This window comes from Saimiri boliviensis, chromosome X, assembly GCF_048565385.1.
Source record: "Saimiri boliviensis isolate mSaiBol1 chromosome X, mSaiBol1.pri, whole genome shotgun sequence".
NCBI lineage: Eukaryota > Metazoa > Chordata > Mammalia > Primates > Cebidae > Saimiri > Saimiri boliviensis.
Genome location: NC_133470.1, coordinates 130,331,629 through 130,359,432, shown reverse-complemented (window position 1 = coordinate 130,359,432; position 27,804 = coordinate 130,331,629). Strand labels below are relative to the sequence as shown.

General features: G+C 38.8%; 2 protein-coding genes across 4 annotated transcripts; both read left to right on the top strand.

The window, feature by feature from the left end:
• Positions 1-2,726: 2,726 nt before the first annotated feature.
• Positions 2,727-4,772, top strand: TCEAL9 (transcription elongation factor A like 9). 2 transcript variants are annotated; one of them, XM_010332192.3, is made up of 3 exons: positions 2,727-2,882; positions 3,367-3,433; positions 3,892-4,772. In XM_010332192.3, the coding sequence occupies exon 3, from the start codon at positions 3,981-3,983 to the stop codon at positions 4,293-4,295; it is 315 nt and encodes a 104-aa protein (XP_010330494.1). In that variant the 5' UTR covers positions 2,727-2,882; positions 3,367-3,433; positions 3,892-3,980; the 3' UTR covers positions 4,296-4,772. The 2 variants fall into 2 exon arrangements, with proteins under 2 accessions (XP_010330494.1, XP_074247787.1); XM_074391686.1 differs by lacking the exon at positions 3,367-3,433.
• A 16,241-nt stretch (positions 4,773-21,013) lies between these two features.
• BEX3 (brain expressed X-linked 3) lies at positions 21,014-22,751 on the top strand. Of its 2 annotated transcripts, none has more exons than XM_010332191.2 (3): positions 21,014-21,305; positions 21,709-21,787; positions 22,187-22,751. In XM_010332191.2, exon 3 carries the CDS (start codon positions 22,199-22,201, stop codon positions 22,502-22,504), a length of 306 nt encoding a protein of 101 aa, XP_010330493.1. In that variant the 5' UTR covers positions 21,014-21,305; positions 21,709-21,787; positions 22,187-22,198; the 3' UTR covers positions 22,505-22,751. The 2 variants fall into 2 exon arrangements, with proteins under 2 accessions (XP_010330493.1, XP_010330492.1); XM_010332190.3 differs by having other exon boundaries at positions 22,141-22,751.
• Positions 22,752-27,804: the final 5,053 nt, after the last annotated feature.

Below are 27,804 nucleotides of genomic sequence, written 5' to 3'. Positions count from 1 at the left end.
TCCCCATGTTAATAATCTAGTAGTACACCTTGACCATCTCAAACTTGATTGGAGGGAAGGATAGTCAGAGGAAGGGGAAGATAGCCTCATTTCTAATGCATACTAGTTACAAACATGTAGTCCTTCCAGGAGGTCAGCAGAGCAAAGGAAGCAAATGTGAGGGATTCAACCATGGCAAGGATCTCGAGCCTCAAACAGGTAGTGGAGGCCCTTAATTCAGACCCTGTGCAGCCACAGAGAAGAACGTATATGAAATATGTGCCATAAAATAAGACCATACTATTTGCAGACATTTCCTTACTGTAGAAGTTACACATGCCCCCTGAGAAAATGTAGAAGAGTCTACAATGAAGTAATAAAAGAATATATATATAATCCATCAGCCCACCAAACACCCAATCATACCTAATTCTAGTATTTTGACGTATGTTATTCCATATTTTCTGTGCATGTATACCTGTAAGTACCTACATGTAAAAATATTGTCTTAAAAAGTGGAATCCTCTGCAGGTTACTGTTTGCAACCTGCTTTTTCTTTACATATCAATATATTATAAAAACTTTCATTTCAATAGATACATGGCTGTCTAATATTTGTCAGATATTTTATTTCTTCTTTATTTTTCAGTTTTGTCTCAATCATTTTTCTGAATATTAGTAATATATTACTAACTTATTAGTAATTTAAATTACATTTCAAATATAGAAGTGCAATATTTAGAAAATAAAATTTGTCTTTATATAAAATACACATTCTCAAGTATATCCTGTAATATTTCAGAATATATTCATCTACATTTCTGACGACCTAAAAATACAGTAAGACCCTGCAACAACTTGAGTTTGGATATAATATGACTGGTGATAGCAGGTGGGGAGACAGTAAAATGGATGGCTGATATTTAAGTCCAAGTGCCCACTGAACAATTGTTTGTGGCAACAAATCACAGCTGAGTCCTTGATGAATTTGGGCTGTGCAGCCAGCAAACCAAATAGGGTCACATCAGTTATTCCATCCATCTTTCAGTAATATAACCTGGAATTTTATAGGAATGAATTTGTGGACTTCACTTATCATGTTATGGTGTAATTTAATTATGTACTTATATTTTAAATACAAAAAATAAATATGTAGGCTGTTACAAAAAGGTAAGACCACATATATTAACTTTCAATTTGCCTTTTTTTGTTTACAGTGAACATTTTTTTCATGTGAGTAAATGTTAACTCCACATCATTTTTTCATCACTGTATAATGTGGCTCTGTATGAATGACCAAATTTTTCTTAAACCGGTTTCCTTTTAGAAACATTTAAGGTTTTGACTCTTTAAAAAACACTATTACCACAACCACTACAATGAGCATATTTGGCACAGGAATATTAATGTATGATAAATCTCTACAAGAACTGATGTGTCTAAAAGTGAACATCTTTTAAAGTTTTATATTGCAAAAATGACTTCTAAAAATGTTGTACTATTTAATATTCTCACAGTATATGTGAATATTTGTTTTTCCATATCCTCACCAACTCCAAATATAATCAATATTTGTCTTTTCTAATTGTATAGATAAAAAATTAACTCTTATTTTTATTCCCAATAGATCTCAATTCTGTGAGTATATGCTATTACTCCCTTCTTTCAGATGAGGAAGCTCAGGCTCACAATGTGTACCTGACAATTGATTAACTGATGATTCTTCAGGCAGCACAGCTTCCTGGTAACACCACCCTGAGGACTCTAGAACAAAACATTAGTGTTTTTTAAGAAAAAACTGAATCATTTTCCTCAAAAAAACCTCTAACATAACAACAGCTTTCACTTTAAAAGCAGTTGCTATATGCTGGGCACTATTCTGAGCACTGTACACGTATTAAGTCTTGTAATTGAAGTGATTTTGTCTTTGTCTTTTCTGACTATAAAAAGATAAAAGCTGCCCAGCACAGTGGCTCAGGCATGTAATCCCAGCACTCTGGGAGGTAGAAGCGGAAGAATCACTTAAGCCCAGGAGTTGGAGACCAGCCTGGGCAATATAGAGAGATCCTATCTCTACAAAAATATTAAAAGAGTAGCTGGGCATGGTGGCACACACATGTAGTCCCAACTACTTGGGAGTCTGAGGTGAGAGGATCGGTTGTGTCCAGGAGTTTGAGGCTGCAGTGAGCTGTGATGGCGCCACTGTACCACTACACTCCAGTCTGGGCAACACAGTGAGATCCTGTCTCAAAAAAAAAAAAAAAAAAAAAAAGAGAGAGAGAGAGAGAGTAAAGTTACCTTAAAAAACAAAAAAAGAAAAAAGAATATAAAAGTACAGAGAATAAACAGTAAAAATTGCATTCAAAAATCTCACTCTTGTTCCAAGGTCTTTTTTTTTTTGTTTCACAACTGCTGCCAAGGGCACTCTGCCCCTCAACAGCTAAGGACCAGATTGCAGATGAAATGGAGGCTAGGGGAGGGACGACTGACGGAGGAGTTATCCTGGGAGTGGAAGACTGGAAGAGAAAATTCTCGAAAGAAAAAGTAGAAAAGTTCAGCAGCTCTAGAAAAAGAGGTAGCTCCTCCCTAGTAATCAGAGTCAAGCAAATAACATTTTTCCCTTTGGGATAGGAAACAACAGAAAAGACTGACAGGGCCAAATGTATAAGTAGGGGGCGGGGAGGGAGCAGAGGGTGGGCCGACTTCTGCCGCGCTTTTGGTGGGAGTGGAAATTAGGGACCCGATCTCACTGGTGACGTAGATCTCATGTGACCAGGAGTCGACGTGTGCAGAAGTCCTGCTAGTCTGGTCCTTGTTCCCGTCGGGATACCAGCCTCCTTCAGCAGTGCAGGCGGTGGTACCTGAGGCCAGTGGAAGGAGTCAAACTTGCAGGCATTTTTCAGGTTAGTGTAAATGTACTTGTTGACTGGAGACTTCTAGTGTGGGGCGGTTTAGGGCAGAGACTTGTGGGAGTGCCAGTCAGGTCCGTCTCTCCACTGTCCACCTCCAGGACTACAGGAAATGATGACCCTTGGGAAGGGGACTAGGAATCCTAGGAGAAGATCAAGGAGACTTGTGGTAGTTTAAAAATAATCATCCTCTGCTATGTAAGACTGCTTTCCGGACCCGCACCCTCCTCCCGAACCCCGCCTCAGTCTTAAAGATAGTTTGGAAATAATCTGCCTTCTCACTCTTTTGTCTAATGTGAAAAACGAACTAACTTGCAATGTGGAGAGAGGGTGAACTGGGAGAAACAAAAGGTGGGAAACTTTCCATAACCGAAACCCTAAAGGCGGAAAGCTATGTGTCTCAGTTTCGGGTGCCGGTCAGCCCACCAAGGGCTCTCCCCACCTCCACCGCCCCCTCCCGTTTCCCGTTTGTCTGCAGGTCTGTGTTTCTAGCAAGACCCCAAGGTAGAAAAGGAGGAGGAAGAAACTGACCCGGTCAGTGCCAGGTAGGTGAGCGGAGCATTATAAAGTCTCCTAGGGGTAGAGACAAAGGTTGTAAGCTCCACTGTTCCTGCCGGCTCCCTTCCACCCCACCTCATTCCCCTCTTTTTTTCTCCCCACTTTCTCCTTTCTCCTCTTCCTCTACCTGCCAGCCACCTTTCTCTTTTCCGGGCTGGTCCGTGTATTAGGCCCTAAGGGGGAAAAAGGATTGGGGAGGGCTGGGAGGCGGAAAGGCGGGCGGTGCAAAAAGGTTGGAGGGAAGGACAACAGCGAAGTGCGGAGGTGGAGAGTGCAGGTAACAGGAGTAGGGAAGCTGTGATTGCTGTCTGGGCTTCTTAGGTGGAAGATATTTTATAATAGCTCTGAATAAAAAAAAAAAAAAATTCTAAGACCTCTGTTCATGGCACGTGTCCACTCACCAAGTGTTTAATCTTTAACTTACTGTCTTCTTTTTGCTTTCTAGAAGTCATTGTATTCAAAGAGGAATAAGAAAAAAAAAAAAAAAGGAAGAAAAGAAGAAGGAAGGAAGGAAGAGAGGTAGATAGATACAAGATGAAATCCTGTCAAAAAATTGAAGGAAAACCAGAAAATGAGAGTGAACCAAAGCATGAGGAAGAGCCAAAACCTGAGGAAAAGCCGGAGGAGGAGGAGGAGCTAGAGGAGGAGGCCAAAGCAAAAGGAGCTTTTAGAGAGAAGCTGATTCAATCGCTCCAAGATTTTAAAGAAGATATACACAACAGGCATTTAAGCAATGACGATATGTGTAGAGAAGTGGATGAAATGGATGAGATAAGGAGAGTCAGAAACAAACTTGTAGTGATGCGTTGGAAAGTTAATCGAAACCATCCTCACCCTTACTTAATGTAGTTTACCTTAATTTGTATCTGATATTAACACTACCATATAGCTTGCTTTTTATTAGCATTTTCCTCGTATACCTTGGTCCATATTTCTGCTTCTAACCTGTTGCTGTTAATGATTTTAGATGTATCTCTTATTATCTGCATCTCATTGTTTATTGTATTTTGAACCAATCTACAAGTCTCTGTCTTTTGGTAAGAGAACTTTACTCATTTGTAGAAAAGAGGTTCTTGGTAGGATACAAAATGGGAAAAGGTTACTAAGTAATATGTGAATATCTTATTTTTGAAAGGTAAAAAGGACAATTGTATATTACATATATGAACATAACCTGTGAAGGATGACAGAAAGTACAGCTTCTCAGTGGTGGAATTATGGATGATTTTTCTCCTTTTGCTTATTTGTATTTCATATATTCCTAAAATTAACATGCATTATTATTGCTAAAATAATAAAATTTATAACAAAAAGAAGCAACAAGCAGCACTTACTAGTTTATTTCTAAAAGTATTGGGGCATTTAATATTTGTTGACAGAAGTTTAGAAGAAATGTGACCGGACCACTTAGCCAGAATAATAAATTTTACATATTTTCTCACCTTTAAAATAAAATAATCTCACAAGAATTTTGTGAGGGCTAAATAAGGTAATGACTATGAGCTATGTTTGACAGAGTATTGTTCCCATCCCAGCTCTGTAAGAGATTAATTTTAGCGATTTGGAAGGGTGAGGAAAGTAGTTATTATCTGTGACTAAGAACAAACCCAAACAACCATGAGGTGGGTGCCACCTTTATGTTTATTTCCTGATATGCCTGCCCAGACTCTCATGCCCCTGCCCTTGATACTACCATATATACTGGGTTTTCTGCCCCTTCTGCTGGGTCCTGCCCCTTCAGGCCCCTATCACTATGGATGTGCTAGAATTCTCAAGTATATTACAACATATTTCTTTAGCACCCCCAGTAAGCTGAGTTCCCACACTGACCTTTAGAGAAGTGAAATTTCCCATCACTTCAATTTAGATAGACACTTATGCAGTGCCACGTGAGTCATGATGTCTTTTAGGTATCTTGGCAACTTTGGAATTTTAACTTTCTCCCCATAAGGCTCAGACATGATAGGTCCATCTGGGAGTTGGACCAGAAAATAAATCTGAGTAACAGACATTATGCTTTAGTAAGAATTGCTGCCCTGGATCTGAAGATTACCATTTTATCTTCCTGACACCTATTTCCTTAGGATGAATGATCTCTCCCAGAAGACTAGTGTCAGGGCTTCCTCATCAGTTCAACAGATATTATTAGACTTGTATAAATTTTACAGGAAAATTCAAGTCCGATTTGGGAATAATCCCATCCTTGGCTGGAAATACATGAAAGTGCTGTGTAGGCTTTATTATGTATCTATATCTACATATCTCTATCTCTCTCTATCTATTATCTATTTATCTATCTTTTTTACTTTTTTTGAGATGGAGTCTCATTCTGTCACCCAGGCTAGAGTGCAGTGGTACGATCTCGGCCCACTGCAACCTCCACCTCTCAGGTTCAAGCAATTCTTGTGTCTCGCCTCCCAAGTAGCTGAGATTACAGGCATACACCAGCACGCCTGGCTAATTTTGTGTGTGTGTATATTTTTAGTAGAGATGGGGTTTTGCCATGTTGGCCAGGCTGGTCTCAAACTCCTGACCTCCGGGGATCTACCCACCTCGGCCTCCCAAAATGCTGGGATTACAGGCGTGAGCCACAGCGCCCGGCCCTTTCTTTCTTTACGAAAGGCCCACTATTCTGCTCATCATGTGTCATTTTCCTCTGTGATGCCATTATGGGAGCTCTTCATGCTTCCAAAACATTCTTCAAGGTGATGGCAGCCTAATGGTTGCTGGTAGGGTTGGAATCCATGTTGGAGTGAGATACGGTTCCAGGCTCACTGCCAGTTTTACAAAACAGGATAAGTCCATCCCCTTGGCCCTCACAGGGGTGGCACTCAGGAAGGACATGGAAAGGCTCACTTAAGCCACACTCCTGTCTAGGACAGGTCTGACTTTGGCTTCTCTGCTAGGCATAAGGCCCTCCTTGGCTGCTAGCTTGCCTGTCCCGGACAGACGTACCTGGAGAAAAACAACTCTACTTTTTGCAGATTAGAGCATTAGACTTCCTTTATCCCTTTTGCTTTTCCTCCACAAGGAGGTTTGATGAAGACATTTTTATAAGGAAGAATAGAAGATCTCAAAATTCACTACTAGAAACTTTATCCCAGACATGACGGCTCTGGCTGTAATCAGAGAACTTGTGGTTACAGTAAAAGAGTCTGGTGGTAGGAGAAAATGATTTTAGATAGTACACAAGTCTTTTAAATTGTGGTGTCCATGTACTTATTTCAACATGTAATAATGAATACTTTCTCTTTAAAGCAAATTATCATAGTTTAGATTTATGGTGGCATTATAAATTTTGGTTTTCCAAAAAAAAGTATCCAAATTAAATAAATGAGTCCATTTGAAGAACACTAATTTAGAACACAGTATTAATCGTGTAGGTGGCACATACTTAAGGGCAAAAAAATCTTTCTGGTGAGAAACATTGCTCTAGCATGAGCATAACTTTAGGGATAACAACTGGAAACACCTATCAAGAACTGTGCAGGATTTGAGATTTCACCCTACGTAAAACCTAACAAACAAGCCTATTCCCATTTAATGGATGCTAGCAGAGGACTCTAGACTCCTGGGTGGAAATCAAATAACATTGTCACAGAAGCAGTAGCCAGAGCTTCACATTGATTTGTATTAGTTCCCTATTATTCCCAAGTTTCGTGAGGTGACATAAGACCTGTGATTGATACCTGAACATGCAGTGCATTGCCTTACAGGAAAGAAACCTTGAGTTTGGAGTATTCAATTATTTCATAGTAGAAACAAGCCTGCTCTTTGTTCAGGGAAAGACGTTATCTTATTGCTCAGGGTTGCCTGTTGCAACCACAACTATGGAAAATGGTCTGCCTGGGTAAAGAGCGGCCAGGGCCTTACATTCTTGGCATACCCAATAAGAATATGCAGGGATGCTCAGGCCTCATGGCAGATTGCCTCTCTCAGTAACAGTTTTCTCTGTACAATAAATCTGAATGTGAATGATAAGCCTTTCCTAGCACCAAAAACTCTGATTTATGATTCCAAATTAAATACAAGACAACAATGTATATTGTAGAATGTAAACATGGTATTTGTAACTATTTCTAGTTTTTACTTAAGTACAGGGGATTTTAAATGAATTCTCAGATTAATTGAATGAAAAGAGCATCAACTAAGAAATTAAAGATAAACAGCCTTTGAGGAACTTCAAAATTACAGTAAGACACAGCTATCAAGATATCACAAAATAAAAGACGTAGGAATGCAAAGCCAATGGATTCTTCAGGATGCTAATGACAAGAGTAATCTCATAGAAAACTTTTTACTAGGAAACTGACAGAAGAGTGTATGTTTGAAAATCAGCCCCAGATCCCATCCAAACATAATTACCTCAGCCTCTGTAAAAAGCAAAGGCTAACAGAAAAGCTTGTTTGTTCTCTCTGCAAGGAAAGTTCCAGGTAGGGTAAGTGGGAGAAGGCCAACACACAAAATAGTAGCCAAAAGCAGTTATTTGTTATTCTTACCCTAGCCTTTTGCAAGACCATTAGCAAAAACAGCTGCATCAGTTGATGAATAATTTCATTGGGTATGGAGCATTTTTTTATATGCTTATTGGTGATTTGTATTTCATACTTTAAGAAATGTCTATTCAAATCTTTTGTGCACAGTGTAATGTAGGTAAAGGAGCTATTTAAAGGGATGAAGGAGATCCATATGTACTACATGTTCACCATGCATTGTTAAAAGAAAAATGAAGAACAGAAGGCACAGTATAATATATACATACATACACATACATACCCATATCCACAAATATTCACAAATATCAAGATGAAGCACTTTAGTTTGCTAAAGAGAAAGACCATTTCTTTTTAACTGGCATTTTGGTATCTCTCATCTGGCCTCCTGCCATCTGGTAAGAAATAATTATTTCAAAAATTTTTTCCCAATTGGTAATTCTATTATTCTTGCGTTGTAATTGCCAAAATGATTATTGGATTTCCACAGAGTCTTTCTTCCCTTCCATGAACTGTGAGTCCTTTTCTGGATGTTACATTAACCTATTATTTTATAGAAAAAGAAAGTAAGGCCTGGCCAAGGTTACTAAGCTATTAAATAGAATACTTGCCTAAGGTCAATGTTCTCGTTCCTAATCACTGCTCTGGAATGAATGGTATTTAATAAATAGCAATGATAACCTTGTGCTGAGGGAATTCCTATCAGTTCCTCAAAGCTCCATGCCCTTTCAAGTCTGGGTCCTGGTTCTCACATTTATTCCTGCCTGAAACACTGCCTCAATTGCCCCTGACACACTTAGCCTAGATAACTCCTACTCATCTATCTCAGAATAGATACTACTTCTTTTTAGTAACAGCTTTATTGAGATATAATTTGCATACCAAACAATACATGGACCTAAAGTATACAATTCAATGGTTTTTAGTATATTGACACATATGTGCAACCATTGCCACAATCAATTTTAGTCTCTTTTTGTCAAGTCAAAAAGAAACACCACACCCTTAGTTATGATCCTCCTATGACCTTATCTCTCTATCCCTAAACAAACACTAACCTAGCTTCTGTCTCTATAGTTTTCCCTGTCCTGGACATGTAAAAGATAGTCTCTTGTGACTAGTTTCTTTCACTTAGCATGATATTTTTAAGGTTCATCCATGCTCTAATATATATCAGTATTTCATTACTTTTTATTGCCAAATATTATTCTGTTGGATGGCTAATATACATTTTCGAGATGGATACTGGCAAGGATACAGAGCAATAGGATCCCTCATTCATTACTGGTGAGAATGAAAATGATATAGCCACTTTGAAAGGCATTTTGACAGTTTCTTACAAAACTAAACATACTCTTGCTATACAATCAAGCAATCATGCTTTTTGGTACTTACCCAAATGAATTAAAACTTAATATCTACACAAAAACCTGCACATGTATTTATTTATTTATTTATTTATTTATTTATTTATTTATTTATTTTGGGACAGAGTCTCTCTGTTGCCCAGGCTGGAATGCAGTGGCACGATCTTGGCTCACCGCAACCTCTGCCTCCTGGGTTCAGGCAATTTTCCTGCCTCAGCCTCCCGAGTAGCTGGGACTACAGGGATGCACTACCACACCTGGCTAGTTTTTGTATTTTTAGGAGAGACGAGGTTTCACCATGTTGGCCAGGCTGGTCTTGAACTCCTGACCTCAGGTGATCCACCCATTTTGGCTTCCCAAAGTGATGGGATTATGGGCAGGAGTCACTGTACCTGGCCTGCACACATATTTTTATAGCAGTTTTATTCATAATTGCCAAAACTTGGAAACAACAAAGATGTATTTCAGTGGGCAAATGGATAAACTTAGGTACATCAAAACAATGGAATATCATTTAGCACTAAAAGGAAACGAGCTATCAACCCATGAAAAGACAAAGAGGAATCTTAAATGCATACTACTAAATGAAAAGAGTCAGTATGAAAAGGCTACACATTTTTTGCTTCCATCTATATGACATTCTGGAAAAGGCAAACTATGGGAATGGTAAAAAGATCAACGGTTGCCAAGGGTTAGAGGGAGAGTGGGATGAAAAGGTGGAGCATAGAGGATTTTTAGAATCCTCTATGTGTGAAACTCTATATAATATGATACTAATATGGTGGGTACATGCCATTATATACTTGTCAAAACCCACAGAATGTACAACACTGAGAGTGAACCCTATTATAAACTATGGACTTTGGATGATGATGTGTCAGTGTAGGCCCATCATTTGTTACAAATGTACTACCCTAGTTCAGGATTTTGATAGTGGGGGAGCCTGTGTGTGTGTGCGTAGTATCAAGGGTATATAGGAACTCTGTAATTTCTACTCAGTTTTGTTATAAATTTAAAACTGCTCTAAAATTAACGTCTATTTTCTTAAATCCCACTCTATCTTCAGTAACACTTTTTTTGTTGTTTTGTAGTCTATTCGGTCTAAAAATTAGTATGCCCACTCAAGTTTTCCTGTGGTTGCTTTTTGCATGATATATTTTTCCCATCTCTTACTTTCAATCTACAGCATCAGAATCTTTGAAACTAAAGTATGTATCCTATAGACAGCGTACAATTCAATGTTGTTTTTTATCTAGTGAGACAATCTCCACCCTTTGATTAGATTGTTAATCTAGTCACGATTAATGTTATTACAAATAGAATTGTGTTTAAGTCTTTGATTTTTCATTTTGTTTCCTATGTGTCTCATGCCTTCTTTTGTTCTATTTCTCCTTTCCCACTTTCTTTTTTATTTCTATATGATTTCTCATGACATATTTATATTTCTTTATTGCTTTTTTTTTTTACTATGTTTGAGCTTTGCCGTGGTTGTGCTAAAGCTTACTACATATACCTTCACTTATCAGAATCATTTTCAGATTTTTGCTAACTTAATTATAGTCACATACAGAAATGTTACTTCTATTCCTTCCCCTACCTTTTTGTGGCATTATTGTTACACATGTTACATATATTAATGTAACAGATCCAGTAATGCATTGTTATATTTATTACTTTACCTTCTGTAGTCATTTCCTTAGACCAACACTGCTTTATCCCCACCCACCTTTTTTGTTCTGTTATTGACAAAAAAGAATTACAATTATAATTAATTTCTATGTTTTAGAGCCTTAACAATACATTAGGTACACATTATTTTATACAATTGCTTTTCAAGCTAGTTGAGAAGGGAGAAAACTTTATTTTATACTTATGCATAAAATATACTCTCTTTTATAATTACATATTATCTACACTATTGCTTTTTGTTTTCTGGTATAATTTTAATTACCACCTGGAGTCTTTTTTTTTTTTTTTTTTCAGCCTAAAGATCTCACTTTAGTATTTCTTGGAAGGAAGGTCAGTTACGTACAACTTTGCTCAGGTTATGTCTATCTGGGAATGTCTACATTTCACCTTCAATTTTGAAAGATAGATTTGTTTGATAGAAGATTCCTGATTGACTGTTTTACTTTTTTTTTTCTATTTCCTTTAACAGTTGTTCAGTAAGAGACGGTTTTCTTTCTTTTGAGCACTTTGATTGTGTTGTCCCACAGTCTTCTTACCTGCATCATTTTTTTTTCTTTTTTTTCTTTTTTTTTTTTTTTGCTGAGGAGCCAGCTGTTAATCTTATTGAAGTTCCCTTAAATATGAAGATTCGTTTTCCTCTTGCTGCTTTCAAAATTTTCTCGTTTTTGACTTTCAGTATTTTCACTATGAAGAATCCACTTGTGAATATCTTTGTATTTATCTAGTTAGGAGTTTTTCTAATCTTCCTCAATGTGTGCATTGGAGTTTTTCAGTAAATTTGGAAAGTCTTTGGCCATTATTTATTTAAGCATTTTTTTATTTGCCTTTCTCTTCTCTCATTTTGCTGCTCCTTTTACATATGTGTTGGTGCACTTCATGGTGTCCCACATTTCTCTGAGGCTGACTCATCATTTTTCTTAATCTTTTTTTCTGTCTATCCCTCAAATTGCATACATTCAATCTATCTTCAAGTTTACTCATTCTTTTTTTCTGTAAATTCAAACCTACTTTTGAGTTCCTTTAGTGAAATTTTTAGATTGTTGGACTTTCGAACTCCACAATTTCCATGTAGTTCTTTTTTAAAAAATAATTAATATGTCTTTATTGACATTTCTATTTGATGCAACATTGTGATCATATTTGCCTTTACTTATTCAGTCATGGTTTCCTTTAATTATTTGAATATATGTATAATGGGTACTTTGAATAGCCTACATCTGTGATATCCTGCATCTGGCCACTGACAGTTTCTGTTGCCTGCTTTCCCCCAACCAGTGAGGTATGGATCATTCCTTCCAGTTTATTGCATGTCTTGTAATTTTTGTTGGAAACTAAACATTTTAGATAATATGTTGTTGCCACTCTGGTTATTGTGTCCTCCACTTCCAGAGCTTGTTATTTGCTTGTTGCTTTAGTGATTGGCTGGCTTATTTTAGTGAAGTTTATTTCTCTTCCTCCAGCATTATTCTTCTGATGTTGCCCCTCAGGGATGCTCATCTTTTGATATGCCCACAGACACCCTAAGATGACAATGGTTTTGACAGAGCTTTCCTAGTGTCTTTCTATGACTACAGTCAGCTGTTAGGCTCCTCTAATTGCTAGCTGACTGGTCTATTATTTCTAACAAAACTCTTGGTCATTAATTGATCTGTAGACTAATTTGATCAAATTTGGGTTCTAGTGAAAGAATGGCTCCCATCATCAGTGTTTGATATTTGTTCGGACCCCAAGAGTGCTCCTCCCAGCTAACTCCCTCTCTGGTGCTCTCCAATAATTCAACCAGACAATAGTTAACTGCTAACTTTACCAAACCCATGAATTACTTTCCAAATGCCCTCACCACAACTTCCACTATATTTGGAGCAACAGTGGCTTGAACGTCTCCATGCTCTGATGTAAATGCAGTAAGTTCAACTGGTAAAATATTACAAGATACATGTCTTATGGCTTGCTTCTCTTCTCAGGTAAAAATATTGGAACCAGGGCTCTGGATCTGTGGATGGAAACAACAGCATTCTTCTCTCTGAGTGACACTTCTGCTTTAGGAGCTGACATTAAGGTAGAGGAGAGAAAAACAGTCTGAAGGTCCTCTCAGCTTACTTCTCATGTTGTGAAACCATTCCCCACAAGCCAGGGCAAGGATGATTAGGGCCTCAGCATTCTCAGCAGTGCCGCACCCAGGGGATAGCTTCCATTCCATTAGTGGGGACTGGATGGAAGATGGGAGTCTCAACCTCTTGATTGCACTTATCCAAGACAGCCTCAGCAACAGGTAGCTGGGGGCAGGATGGCACCCTACACTTCCTAGGAAGAAAGTCCCTGACTGAGAGCTGGAGGGAGGGGATGTCTTGTGTTCTTGGCCACAAGTTAGGAATGCAGTTTATGTCTCTCTGAGCTAGAAGTAGGAAGGGAGGAGGCATCTAAGTTCAAATGCCACAAACTCTAATTTTTCTTATGGACATTTTAATAGATTTTCTTGAATAGATGTTTCTCCATTGATTTAACAGTATCCTGTGCCACATTTTATCTGATCCTTAGGACAATTTCCAGAGGCTTTACATGGTCGTTTGTTTTGTTCTATAATTTTTTACCAGTTTCACCGGAGAGCAAGTCTGCAGAGCTCTTCCTGTTGTCATACCAGAAATCAATCTCCTAGACATCACTTCTTTTTGGAAGACTTCACTGGAAACTGTATTAGCTCCTCTTTCTCTGTGCTCCAAGTGCCCTTTCAGGATTTACAGCACTAAATTTATGGTTTCCTCCCATTAATTCATGAGCCCCACGAGAATACGAAGACTGTATTTGCTTTGTTCTCTTTTATATCTCCAGGGCTTTGCCTAGTGCACGGTAGACAATAAATATTTACTGAACTAAATTTTTATTTTTATATTTTTATCAAATGGAAAGAGCTATGTTTTGGGAATCAGAACTCCTAAATATGGACCTGAGATTGAGAGGTGGATATGGCCAGGCAGTGCCTAGCACAGAAAAATGTTCAAACAATATCAAATAAGAAATTTTGAATGAAGAAAAGAATGATGAGATTTAGACTGGGGACTTACTAATAAATAAAACTGAGTAGTGGTTAAGAACATAGATTTAGGAACTAGACTATATGAATCTGAATTCTAACTCTGTCACTTGCTGTCTGTTCCTTAACTTCACTGTCCTGCAATTCTTTTATTTGTAAACTGGAGAATACTACTACCACCTACCTCATAGGATCTTTGAAATGATAAATGAAACAATGAATATACATATACAACAATGCCTTGCATACATCAGCATTAATGTAAATGTTATTTTATTTTCATCACTGTATATGTAAGAAAACTAGGTTAATTCTGTATGTGTTATTTTATAACTCAAATTTTCAAAATACTTAATGCTTTTTTTTTTCTTCTCCTTCTTGCCAAAAGCATACCTTTTCCTTGGAGACAATTTAGAAGATAGAAGTAATGATGACCAATATCAGAAATGCATCTTTAATCTCAAATATGAAAACAACCAAATTGAAGGGGTTGAGAGAAGGCAGGGGTACCATGTCACCAGGCAAGGTTTCTAAGTGTAAAATGTGGCACAAGATACGTTTATGCTACTACTGCCTGGGTCTCTGAGAGTCATCACAGGAAATATAGCCTTTAACTCAGGGGCTGGGGCAGGAGTATAGTGAGGGAGGAGGAAGACAGGTAGGAAAAAAAAGGTGTGTGTGTGTGTGTGTGTGTGTGTGTATGTGTGTGTGTGTGTGACAGAGAGAAAGAGAAAATAAATGAACATTTATCTTTGACTCTTTAATTATAGATAAAAATCATCTGTACTACCAATACCAAAATACCAGTTTTAGTAGTATTCTGAAATAATGTGTTGCTTATTCTCATATCCATCTAATTTACTGTAGAATACTTGAAAATTGTGGAAAGTCATAAATTGGAAGATTTAAGATTTGTGCTTATCACTCACCACCAAAAGAGCCAAAACTTTGGGTGCTGGAATAGCTGAGACTTAGATCATTAAAGGACAGGCTTATCTGGGTCTGTCAACCAGAGGGTTCACGTGTAGCATATCCAACATGGCCATCTCAGGGCTTCAAAAGCTAATGTTTTCTGTAAATAAGGGTGACTCTGTATGGTCTTTTATGATTTGGCCTTGGAATTCACATAGCATCGGTTCTATTCTATTCTACCCTATTGATTGAAACTGTCATATGCCCTCCTCTAAGACTGAAGAGGAGAGACAGAAGACTAAGATTGACAGATGGCAATCATAGATAAAATGTTCAGATTTCCTTAGATGTTCATGCACAATATGTGCAAACCTAGAAGGTAAATAAATAAATAAAATTGGCCAAGTTCTATGGACTGAATGTTTGTGTCCCCCCAAACTTCATTTGTTGAAGCTTAACACCCAGTGTGATGGTACTTGGAGATGGAGTCTGTAGAAAGCAATTAGGTCATGAGAGTGGGGCCCTCATGAATGGGATTAGTGCTCCTATGAAAAGAGACATCAGAGAGTTTGCTTCCCCTCTTTTTGCTCTCCACTATGTGATAATACAGAGAAAATCGCCATCTACAAACAAGAAAATGGGTCCTTACCAGAAATCAGATTTATTGGCATCTTGTTCTTACACCAGAACTGTGAGAAGTAAATGTTTGTTGTTTAAAGCCACTCAGCTGCTATTTTGTTATAGCCACCCAGGCTGACTAAGACACTAAGAAAACAGACAAGTGAAAAAGAAAAAGATTTCTTTTCTGGGAGTTAGTAGATTTCACAAAGCTATCTCTACATCTAGTTCTACCACTACCCTCTTTGGTGACCTGGGCAAGTCCTTAATTTTTCTGGGTCTCAGTTTCTCACTTTGAATAATAGGACACTTGTACTAAAATATTTCTAAGGTTGTTTTGGTTTTCATAGTACACAATCTGTGAAGGCTTAGTATTTGAGATCATAAACCCTGCCCTATAAATCTAAAATTAGGCAAAGGCATAGAAAACCCAGCTGTAAAATCCACTATTCTATAAGCCCACTAATCCATTCTTTTGGCCTCACAGTTTATTTTATTATCCTATTTCAATGGGCTTGAGAACAGACAATGGCCTAGGATATAGTCTGTTGGGCATACAAAGAAGACAATGGTTTGTGACGAAAGTCTGTCTAGGCATGTTGACAGACTTCAGTCTTTCTTCCTGATATATGAGTGCAGTTAATGAAAGCTCAGGGACTAGAGGTAATTGTTTTCTTCTTTAATGAGTTTAGACTTTAGGTAAATAAGGGAACTTCAGAAAACAGCTTCATCCTGTGCTTTGGGAGAGACAGAGGATTGAGAGTCAGGAAGTGCGTGGGAAAGGTCAGACGGATGTTGAGGCTTCCTCTTCAGTTCAGCATGTCAAAGCACCATATCTTGGGGTATCAGTTTCTGAGTCCCAACATTACCCAACATAGTGGAAGGTCTTTGACAACAGGGCCCTTGTCTGTGCTGTTTCCTGCTGCATCCTTAGTGCCTAAAACAGCAATTTGCACATGATAAATGCTCAACTATTATTTGTTAAAATAATAAATGTTTTTTATTGGCCATGTTTATTTCTTTTGTAAACTACTTATTCAAATCCATTGCACATTTGCCTATTGGTATGCTCATTTTTTTCTTATTAATTTGTAAGAGCTCTTTAAATATAACGGATGTTAACTTTCTCTTTCTTTCACCTATTGTTGATTTCCTAGGATGGCTGTAACAAAGTATCACAAACTGGGTGGCTTAAAACAACAAGAATGTGGCCTCTCCTGGCTCTGGAAGCTAGAATTTCAAAATCAAAGAGTCAGCAGAGCCATGCTTCCTCAGAGACTCTGAGTAGGGTCTTTTCTTGCCTCTTCCTAGCTTTTGGTCATAGTTGTCAATCCCTGGCATTTTTGGTTTGAAGCTGCATTACTACAATCTCTCCCTCTGTCTTTGGATTGGTTTCCTCTTCTTATAAGGACATCAGTCATATTGTGTTAGGACTCAGCTTAGTGATATCACTTTAATTTGAGTATCTTTTCAAAGGCCTTGTTTAGAAACAGGGCCTTATAAACAGAGAGTTTATAAGGCTTAGGACTTCAATACATATTTTGGGGGGATATAATTCAACCCATAGTACATAATAAATATGTTTCTCCAATTTCTTCTCTGTCTTTTAAATTTGTGTGAAATATCAGATTTCCTTTGTTGCAGTGTGTATTAGCAATGGAACTTACATGGGAGTAATAATAGTGAGATAAGATAAAGTCACTTCATGAACATTTATGCATGAGTTTTGTTACTCCTCAAAGTTTATCCCTACAGGGAAAAGTAAGAATAGTACTCACCTCGACCTGAAGCTAGAAGGGGCAAGGAAGTTCTCTTGGCCTATTCATAGTCCAGCTAATGTCATCTGTTTAGGAGACTGTACAGGTCAGAGCTCCTTTTCCACCAGAGTCCTAAACAACAGGAAAGAGTGGCCATGGGTCTCTGGAGTGTCGAGATATTATCTGCAACCCATGAAATAAAGAAAAGAAGAGTCCTCAGTTCTCCAGTAGGTAATGAGGTGCTGAATATTTGCTGCTTTCACATTCAGAAATCTTAGTCTCACGGCCCTTTTATTTTTTCAGGCTAGATCTCTTGAATTAAATATAGCATCTTCCAAATCATCCAAACTCTTACAGTGACACCCTTAAAATTTCATTAGATTCATTCCACATTTTGGAAATCTTAGCATCAAAATTATAATGGTCATAGCTTCGAGGAAAGCTGGAGTAAGCATAATTTTCTATATTCCTAATACCTACTTTCAGTTTGTAATAGGTGCTTAAATTTAGAGAGAAAGAGAGAATCACAATAAAAGAGCATCAATAAAGCATCAGGGAGGCACATAGAGAATCTATTCTAGGCAGGAACAGAGATACCCATACCCACAGAGCCCACTAGGGCTCAGACTACCTTCTCCCAAGCCTAGCAGAGAGATAATGAGAGGAAAATAGGACAATAATCACAGTCCAACCAGGTGAATTTCAGTTAAGTACATGTGAGCCATGTCATGGCAATACACATAAAGATTTCAGCAAAAACGAGCTTCCTCTGATGGGAAACTAATACAATAGAGGGATCTTCACTAGTTGGGGTAAAATCATGAAACAGTTTTATTTTCCCAATAGCTTTATCAACAGTGTTATTTCTATCACCCCTCTCTCCCACTTCACACAGTGTAATGGGCTTCTTTAACTACATTTCTCTCCTGTTCTCCAACTTTTCAGTCACTATTGCTTATTAAAATAGTTTCAACCAGACTAAATATTTGGTTCTATTCATTTTCAAATGCCAATCTCACTTTTCATACTGAGTCCTCCTGGTTCCTCCAGGGCAGATTAGAATTAAGGTCCCTGGGCTTGAAACATGTGTGGGATGTGTGTACAGATAAGAACCATCTAATCAGTTCACCTTCTCTCTGTCCTTTGAAAAAAAATGAATTTCAAACACGGAATCTAGTGTCCTGCTAACTTGGCCTTCAAAAAATTGGTGTTTTATTTTCAACAGTGTGCTATCTATCTCCAACTCCGAAGAAAACTCCAAAGTCAAGAAAACATCTGAATCAACTCCCACTCACAACATTTTAGTAAAGATAACAGCACTTCTAGGACAATTTTCACCTATCTTTAAAACATTACTTTATTACAACCAATCTCCTATATACGATAATATCCAATCTGGATGTTACAAACCAATGTCTGTTTCATCCAAGGAAATTTGGTGGTTTTGAACAAAAGATTTATCCAAGGTGGGTCAAAAGGAAAACAGCAAAGCATTTAGCCACCAAAAGAAATAAAAATCCACTTGCTAAATTTCATATCCAATAGTCATATCACAGTGGCTTTTCAACTTTCAGGAGATTTTTCCTAGGTAATTCCTAATTTTCATAAAAGCTTTACTGTATTGCTTTAAATACAGTCCCCAGAATGAAAAAACAATCAACTCACCTCAGTACTACATATTCATTCAACAAATATTCAGTGATCACCTACTTGGTGCAAGGAACACTATTAGTCACTGAGTATGCCAAATAGAACACAGGAAGCATATTTTGGGCCCTCATGGATTTTAAGAACTAGTGAGTCTAGCTAAGGAAAGAATCATACTCTGCTACTCTTCAAATCATGTTAGAAACAACCTAATAACAATAAAAATAATGTCAACAAAAATTTATGATTTACTAGGTATGTAGTAAATTCTTGTTATGTGTAATTCTAACAATTCTTGTTTCACAGAGGAAGCACATAGACCTTGATAAGTAATTGATCCAAAGTCGCACATCAAGTAAACAGCTGACTGAATTTGAAGCCAGACTTGTCTGATACTAGAGTTCATGCTTTGAAACTGCATCATCCCAGCTGGTATCATTCATATAGCAATCTGTATAAACAGTTTTTAAATGTGAGACAAAACCCATATATATATATATATATACCTCTTGAATAATATGTATGTAATTTTATATGGAACATAGATCTCCAAAACCTCAAACTACCTATGCACTGGGCATATACTCTTCCTTTATTCACTGTGTCATCTGGTTTAGCAGGGCAGAAAATTACATAGGAGTTTGGGGCATTTGCCTGACCTTTCTTATCTCAGTGCTGCATTTAATGCTTTTGGTTCCTTATTATAACCAATAGATACCAAATATTTTTATAGCAATTCCACTTTCCTGAAGACATCTCATTTTCTAGCTGGGATAATTTTTTTTAATGATTTCAAGTTAGAGAAAGGAACATTTGCACTCAGGATGAGGTTCAGTCTCAACTTGTCAAGTTGTTTCACACACTCCCTGCTTATTTCTAATATATTTTGAAACATTAACAGAAAAGAGTAGATGGCTTCGAAACTAATTTCTGAATAATATGCACTTAACTTCTGATTTCATTCTAAGAACATATTTGTAGGGATGGTTTGAAAGGTTTAGAAAGGAAAGCAGGGAATAAAAGACCCCCTTTCTCTGATGACTGTGGTATCAAAAACATCAAAGTTACATAAAATGGTGAAGATCTGAGGACTGGACATCTCCCTGAAAATTTACTTCACAGATCATTTTGAAAACACCAACTGTGTTCAGAAAGAGTGCCTACTTTTTGTGAAGATAAAATTTTAAATGAGCTAGTATGTATCAAAAGTAATGGTTTGATGTGTGCGGAGCTCAGAGAAAATATTTTGTGTGGTGCAGGTCAATATAAACAGTGAAAGATTTCATTCTGTAGGATAAAGCATTTCCCTTTCTCTTTCTTTCTTTCTTTTCTTTTCTTTTCTTTTTTTTTTTTTTTTTTTTGACAGGGTCTCGCTCTGTCACCCAAGCTGGAGTGCAGTGGTGCAATCCCAGCTCACTGCAACCTCTGCCTCCAGGGTTCAAGTGATTCTCCTGCCTCAGCCTCCTGAGCAGCTGGGATTACAGGCGCGCACCACCACACCCGGCTAATTTTTGTATTTTTAGTAGAGACGGGGTCTCACCATGTTGGCCAGGCTGGTCTCGAACTCCTGGCCTCAACTGATCCGCCCACCTCGGCCTACCAAAGTGCTGGGATTGCAAGTGCGCCATGGCGACCGGCCAGTATTTCTTTCAAAATTGAAAAGTTGGAATTTATAATTGTCTGAAGCACGCAGATATTTAAAGAAAAGGAAATAAAAAGAAATAGATACAGCCCACTCCACTTCCTTGCCCCTGTTTCAGACAAGTGCCCTCCTGCCTCCCCACCTTAGCCTTCACTCTAAATTTTCTAGAAGGGTAGGACTTCAGGGGCTACATGGGCATTGGTGACTGCACATGCAAGGGGTAGGGGTGGGAATGCAGCGCAAAGCATGTTGCTAGGTAGAAAAGAAGAGAAAGCAAAAAAGGCCAAAGCCAAGGCCTGGAGTGAGAGGAGGCGGTGGTGGAAGATAATGCAGACCCTCCCTGGTAACCAGAGGAGAGCAAACTCCAACCGCAGAGCAGTGATGCCACTTGTGGGCCTTCAGATTGGAGAGGACAGAGAAGAGTGACAGGGCCGTGCGCTCTGGGGCACCTCACGCAGACGGGAGTAGGGAGGCTGCTTTTTGCGCGTGCATGTGGCGGTGGGGGTGGGCGGAAGGGGGGAGATCCTGCTGCACTGGCCGCCCAAGTTGAGGGGCGAGCTCAGCGGTGACGCGCGGCCCTCACGTGACCCAGAGCTGCAGAGCTACGCAGCCTTCGGTGCAGTCGTCACTCGCGTCTGGCTACAAGCTCCCCGCTGCCCTGCGCTCGGCGGGCTGGCATCCGGCCCGGGGAAAAGCGGAGCAGGTAAGATCCCCGGGGCCCGTGCGCCCTGGCCTGGCCGGCAGCGGCTCACGGACCCCCGGGACGGGCGCACAACAGCGCAGGAGGTCCCCGCCAGTTTTCTCCACACCCCAACATTCTTGGGAACATAGAGGCCCCCTGGGGTGGGCAAGCAGGGGCGGCTGGGGTGCCAGGGGCAGCAGAGCAACCAAGATCGATGGAAAACCACCCCCGAGTCCCTGCAGGAAAACGTTGAACACCGCGGGGGGGTGGGGCGGCTGAGGGTGGGGGCGCGGATTGCGAGACTCGGGGCGCTGGCAGCGAGGAGAGCCCGGGCCCGGGGCGGGGAAGGCGCTGGGTGGTGGATGATCCTCGCTAGCGTTCCGCTGCAGGAGCCCCCTCTTCCCCCACCCCTGCCCATCTGCAGGTCTGCGAGGCTAAGTGTCCCGGCGGCGCACCTAGAGGCGAGAATCCAGAGGAGGAGGAGATCGCAAGGATAGGCCCAGGTCGGTGCGAGGAACGGTGGTGGTGCGGGGGTCTGAACGCGAGGAAAGCCCAGTCTGGGACCCCAACCCTCTCCACCCCATCCCCCACTCCTACACCCGTCCTCCATTTTGCTGCCTGCGAAGCTCTGAGAAAGAATCTTGGGAAAGGAAAAATGGTGGGTTTGGGGGAAGGGAGGTAAGGGGAGAAAGCTGGAGGGAGGGGCTCTAATTGGAGGCCCCCTAGAGGACGCACGGAACTTGTAAGGCGGGAAAAAATGAAATTAAATCCTTTGATATCAGGGCTCTGAATCCTGCTGGTCAGTGCACCAAGCATTCAGTTTCTCTCCTTGCCTTTGTCTTACTTGTGTTCAAAGAAAAACAACCAGAAAAAAAAATCTCATCATGGCAAATATTCACCAGGAAAACGAAGAGATGGAGCAGCCCATGCAGAATGGAGAGGAAGACCGCCCTTTGGGAGGAGGTGAAGGCCACCAGCCTGCAGGAAATCGACGGGCACAGGCTCGCCGACTTGCCCCTAATTTTCGATGGGCCATACCCAATAGGCAGGTCAATGATGGGATGGGTGGAGATGGAGATGATATGGAAATATTCATGGAGGAGATGAGAGAAATCAGGAGAAAACTTAGGGAGCTGCAGTTGAGGAATTGTCTGCGTATCCTTATGGGGGAGCTCTCTAATCACCATGACCATCATGATGAATTTTGCCTTATGCCTTGATTCCTGCCATTTATCATGAGATTAATACTGTGATTCTCGCTGTTTTCCTTTTCCTTGCATTTTCCTAATATGCCTTTACTGATCCGTTTGCTGTGAACCCTATGTTATTTCCATGTGTCAAGTGGGTCTTGTGTTGCCAGCTTCTAATTGGAGATTGCCTTTGCACTCAGTCTAAGTTTCTGTCAGCAGTAGAGTTTCACCCATGTGCATGGAAAAATTTAAAGTTAATAAAGCAATTTAAAAAGCAGTCTATACATTTAGTATTGTCTCATTAAAAATGTATCCTTATATATAACAGATGAACTAAAAAAAGAAATCTGAGATTAAATGCACGAGAGTGTTAATTGGGGCACATTTCTCTATGGTAACTGTAATCCCAGCAATTTGGGAGGCCGAGACCAGCAGATCACTGCGTCAGCAGATCAAGACAATCCTGGTTAACACAGTGAAACCCCATGTCTACTAAAAAAAAAAAAAAAAAAAAAAAAATTAGTTGGGCGTTGTGGCACACGTTTTTAGTCCCATCTACTTCAGAGGCTGAGGCAGGAGAAATGCTTGAACTCAGGAGGCGGAGGTTGCAGTGAGCCTGAGCTGAGACTGTGCAACTGCACCCCAGCCTGGGCGACAGAGCAAGACTCTGTCTCAAAAAAGTGACACTTTTTTTTTCTTTTTTTATCTGGAGTTTGAGAAGCAATGGAAATTATTTTAAAATGAGATTATGAATGTAGTCCAGATACATAACAATACTGCCTCAACAAATCTGAAGAATAAACTTTAATTATCCTTCAGTCTTAACTGGAATAATAAACCTTCCCTTTATTACAGATACATTCCTTTATAGAGCCTGTTTTCTGCTTTGTGAAATGGGGAACAACACTTACTTGTCTTACACGGCTGCTGAGTGGAACTGATGAAATGTGGAACTATGTTGGGCTGGCTTCTGTCCCCAACTCCCCAACATTTAATAGGACCGGGACCCCCACCAGGTACTTAGGGAGGATTGGAGGAATTATCACTCATGCTTACAAGTCCAGACAGTGACAATATGTGGGATTCCCCAAGTCACTTTTGTTATTTGCAATCCTCCTGCTCCGCTGATTACTGTCTTCTTAGTTAGCCACTTTCCCTTCTGCTGGATCCTGTTTCTGTTCTTGTTGATGAGGTGCTAGGGTCTTCAAGGTAACAAAACCCCACTGATTTATCTGGAGTCCCTGGTGAGCCAAATCCCCCCTTTGACCTCTATAGAATTGTGGAGAATGTCTCTATAACTTGAGAGTTATATTTATCTCGGTGAGTATAACCAGGATAAATCTTGTGTTTCCTGGGATCACATTGGTTCTTAGCAAAATAATCCTTTATGGTTTTCTTTCATGACTCCTTCAAATAACTCAGACACGAGTGCACTGGGGCCTAGCTCATGAAATATATCTAAGTGTGCCCAGATTTGTGTTACTGCAAACCTCCACTATACAAACAGACTGAAGGCTTTATTTGTGCCTGTGTTTCTGTGCTTGATATGGATTTTCTCAAAGGAGACTCTTGGCAGGCCTACCCACCCAGTTTAACAGACTTACCCAGACATGTAAATTACATTGGAGGAACATATTTTCTTTAAAGCAGAAACACATTCCCTTCTTGTCCATACCTGAAACATGAAACTACTTTATAAATTCTTAAAAACCATATGAAGTATTTGGCATTGTTATTTCTTTGTGAGTGTGTGCCCTTTTCTCCAGACAACCATTTTGTCTTAATCATCCTGGAACTCAGTTTCTGGTATAGTTCATGACATAGTAGATTTTAAATTATTTATTATTTTGATTGATTAACTATGATAGCGTTAGAAATCCAGCTCAAAATTGTCCCTGACTCACTGTCCTTAACTGAGTGTCCAAAGGCAAGTAACTAGTTATGTGGAAAGTATTACATTGTTTCCAAAGTAACATAGCAAGGAAAGTTTCCAACTCAAATTCTATAAACTTTTTTTTTTAAACCTTGTATATGTTAGTGTTTAGGGAAACGTAGACCCCTTATTTGCATCATAATCACTTAGGGAAAGTGTTAAAAATGCTGAACGTTGGCTGCTCTTCCCACCCCCAACCATTCACTGTCACCACCTGAATCACCAGAAACAGGAATTACTGTTTTGACAGTTTCCCAAGTGATTCTCACACATCTGAGTTTTGACAACATAGGCATAGAGAAACACTGACAGTAATTACACCATTTTACAAATATCATGATCCAAATTACCTTACTTACTTGATTCAACAATGAATATATGTTTTCAAACTACAGCATTCCAAAATTAGACTACATTAGACCATCAATGTATGTTTATATTTAAACCACCACTGTTTTATCTTCTTTTCAAATATTCTATTAAACTAATGCCTTATCATGAATTTATTATTAATAATAAATGTATAATTATGAAATTATTAAATGCATTATGCATTATCATTTCTATGCCAACCTGTGCCCTTTCACAACAGTGATTTTGTCTTAATCTCCCTAGAGCTAAATTTCTAGCATAGTGCCTAATATAGTAGATGTTTCATAACATAATAATTCATTTAATTACTTCATTTACTAATTATTAAATTATTTCAGAATTGTAGTTTAAACCAATATATAACAACATTTTTGAGTCTGTAGAGTTTCTTTAATACTTTCATATTTCAAAAGTTGCTACAAAGAACATTTTTAAATGTAGTACTTCTTTTTTTTTTTTGAGATAGAATCTCGCTGTCACCAGGCTGGAGTGCAGCGGTTTGATCTTAGCACGTCACCACACCCAGCTAATTTTTGTATTTTTACTAGAGACAGGGTTTCACCATGTTGGCCAGGATGGTCTCGATATCTTGACCTCGCGATCTTCCCACCTCGGCCTCCCAAAGTCCTGGGATTACAGGCGTGAGCCACCGCGCCCAGCCTAAACATAATACTTTGTATAATTACTTATATAATGTCATCATGCATATTCGGATCATGAATATAGGGAGAATATAAACAAAACCATAATCCAGTCATCCAAAGACACCACTTGTGAGTTTTTTATCTTCATGTTATATTTTCTCATGAAGAAGCCAGGCTTAGAGCCTCTTATGAGAAACACTGCCTCTTTCAAAGTCCCTGCCGAATAAATATGTTTCGCTTGCCATGTTTGTTACTATTTTTCTAATCTCTCCTCTCCACTCATCAAAGCTGATTGACTCACATTTGATCAGATTTCAGTTAGTTCCTGATTTTCAAAACTCAAGCTATCACCTTTCAGAAGTCCATTCTCAGTGATCTAATGTAGTCTAATTTTGAAATGCATTTTGGCAAATTTAGAAATATAAAGTAAACACATTTATTTAATAGAATAGGACAGAATTATTTCTTTATAAAACCTAAAAATTATCTTAGAAAAAGTTTTGAATTTCATAAATGAAATAGGCAAAATTCCACCTCTACTCTGTCTCCTTTCCTGACATGACATGTATTATGCAGTAAATAAACTGATTTTGCTTAGAAAGGTTCAGTTTTTAAATTTTAAAAAAGATAGCATGTTATTTAGTCAATATTTCATTTGTAACCAGCTGGAATGATTTTTAAGTGATATTACTATACATAACCCAATAAAGAAGTCATCCCTATAAATTTGAAAATCTAATTTTTAAAATATTTTTGCCAAACATTTGAAAAGTCATAATCAGCATATTTAGAAATTTACTCTGGGGCCGGGCACAGGTGCTCACGCCTGTAATCCCAGCACTTTGGGAGGCCAAGGCGGGTGGATCATGAGGTTAAGAGATCGAGACCATCCTGGTCAACATGGTGAAACCCCATCTCCACAAAAAAAAAAAAAAAAAAAAAAAAAAATTAGCTGGGCATGGTGACGCGTGCCTGTAATCCCAGCTACTCAGGAGGCTGAGGCAGGAGAATTGCCTGAACCCAGGAGGCGGAGGTTGCGGTGAGCCGAGATCACGCCATTGCACCCCAGCTGGGTAACAAGAGTGAAACTCTGTCTCAAAAAAAAAAAAAAAGAAATTTACTCTGATGGAAAATATTTTCTATTTAATAAAAACAAATTTTTCTGACTTTCATATGAAGACAGAAATCTCCAGATATATGCCCATTTGAAAAAATCATTTTCACACAAATGAACTTTGTGTTTCTGACTGTAAAGTAACACATTCTAAAGTGGTTTTTGTTGTTATTTTGAGCAGAAGAAAAACCGTATTAAGAAAGCTTTAAAATCTTATCTTCAACACCTTATTTTATTTCCTAAGATCACATGAGTATTAATTTAAGTTTTCTATTTTTTCTTAAATTAATAAATGTTACTTAGTTTGTAATTAAAGTTTGATTTTTAAAAGAGAAAGCAAACTAATGTGTCAGCCGTTAAAAGAGTGAAAAATTTGTTGAAAAGAATAATGAATTTCAAACAAGTTACGGATCCTTTAGCTGATTAATTTAGTAGTTACTACCATGGTAACGCCATAGTGTTTACTATACTCAGTAAAAGGAGATGATCATTTACAGGGCTGCTGTGGGACCCAAAGGAGGTAAAGAGCATGTGAATGAATGGCGTTGGATGACTTCATTTTCACCCGCACATTCAGAATCCTAGTACCTCAGATCCCCTTCAGCTGCTGGGAGTAGTAGCCAAACTGTGTCACAGTCCCACTCCATCCCTCTGCTATGACGACTCACCCCCTTCTCCCAGTTTTGCACTGTCCACTGGCCATGATCAGTACAGATTTCTCTAGACACCTCAATGTGCTAACGTCCCAGTTGATCTCCTACAGAGATGTGCATAAAGACCTACTTGAATTACAGTTGTACTAGATTAGGTGAGTACTGTCTTAGTGCTGCTTGGCCCATGGTATGTTTTATATTTTTAGCAGAAGAGGCTTTTTCTCAGCTTGTATTTGTGGTTATAGGATATTGGGGCTGAGTCTTGCTTTTTTTTATACAATCTGACAATCTTTGCCATGTAATTAGAGGGCTAAGACAATTTCCATTTCAAGTGACTGTCAATATGGTTTCCACACAACCACAATTAATGTTCTTTTAACTTTTCGTCTGTTCTCTATTTCATTTCAAATGGTTTATTTTGCTACGTCTTCAGGTATACTACTCTTTTCTTCTGCAATGTGTAATCTGCCATTAACCTCATCTAATATATTTTTTTAATTTCAGACATTGCAGTTTTTATCTCTAGATGTTTAAATTGAGGCTTTTTAAAAATATTCTGTGTCTCTATTAAACTTGTTCACTCTTTCCTCCAGCTTCTTGACCATATGCAATGA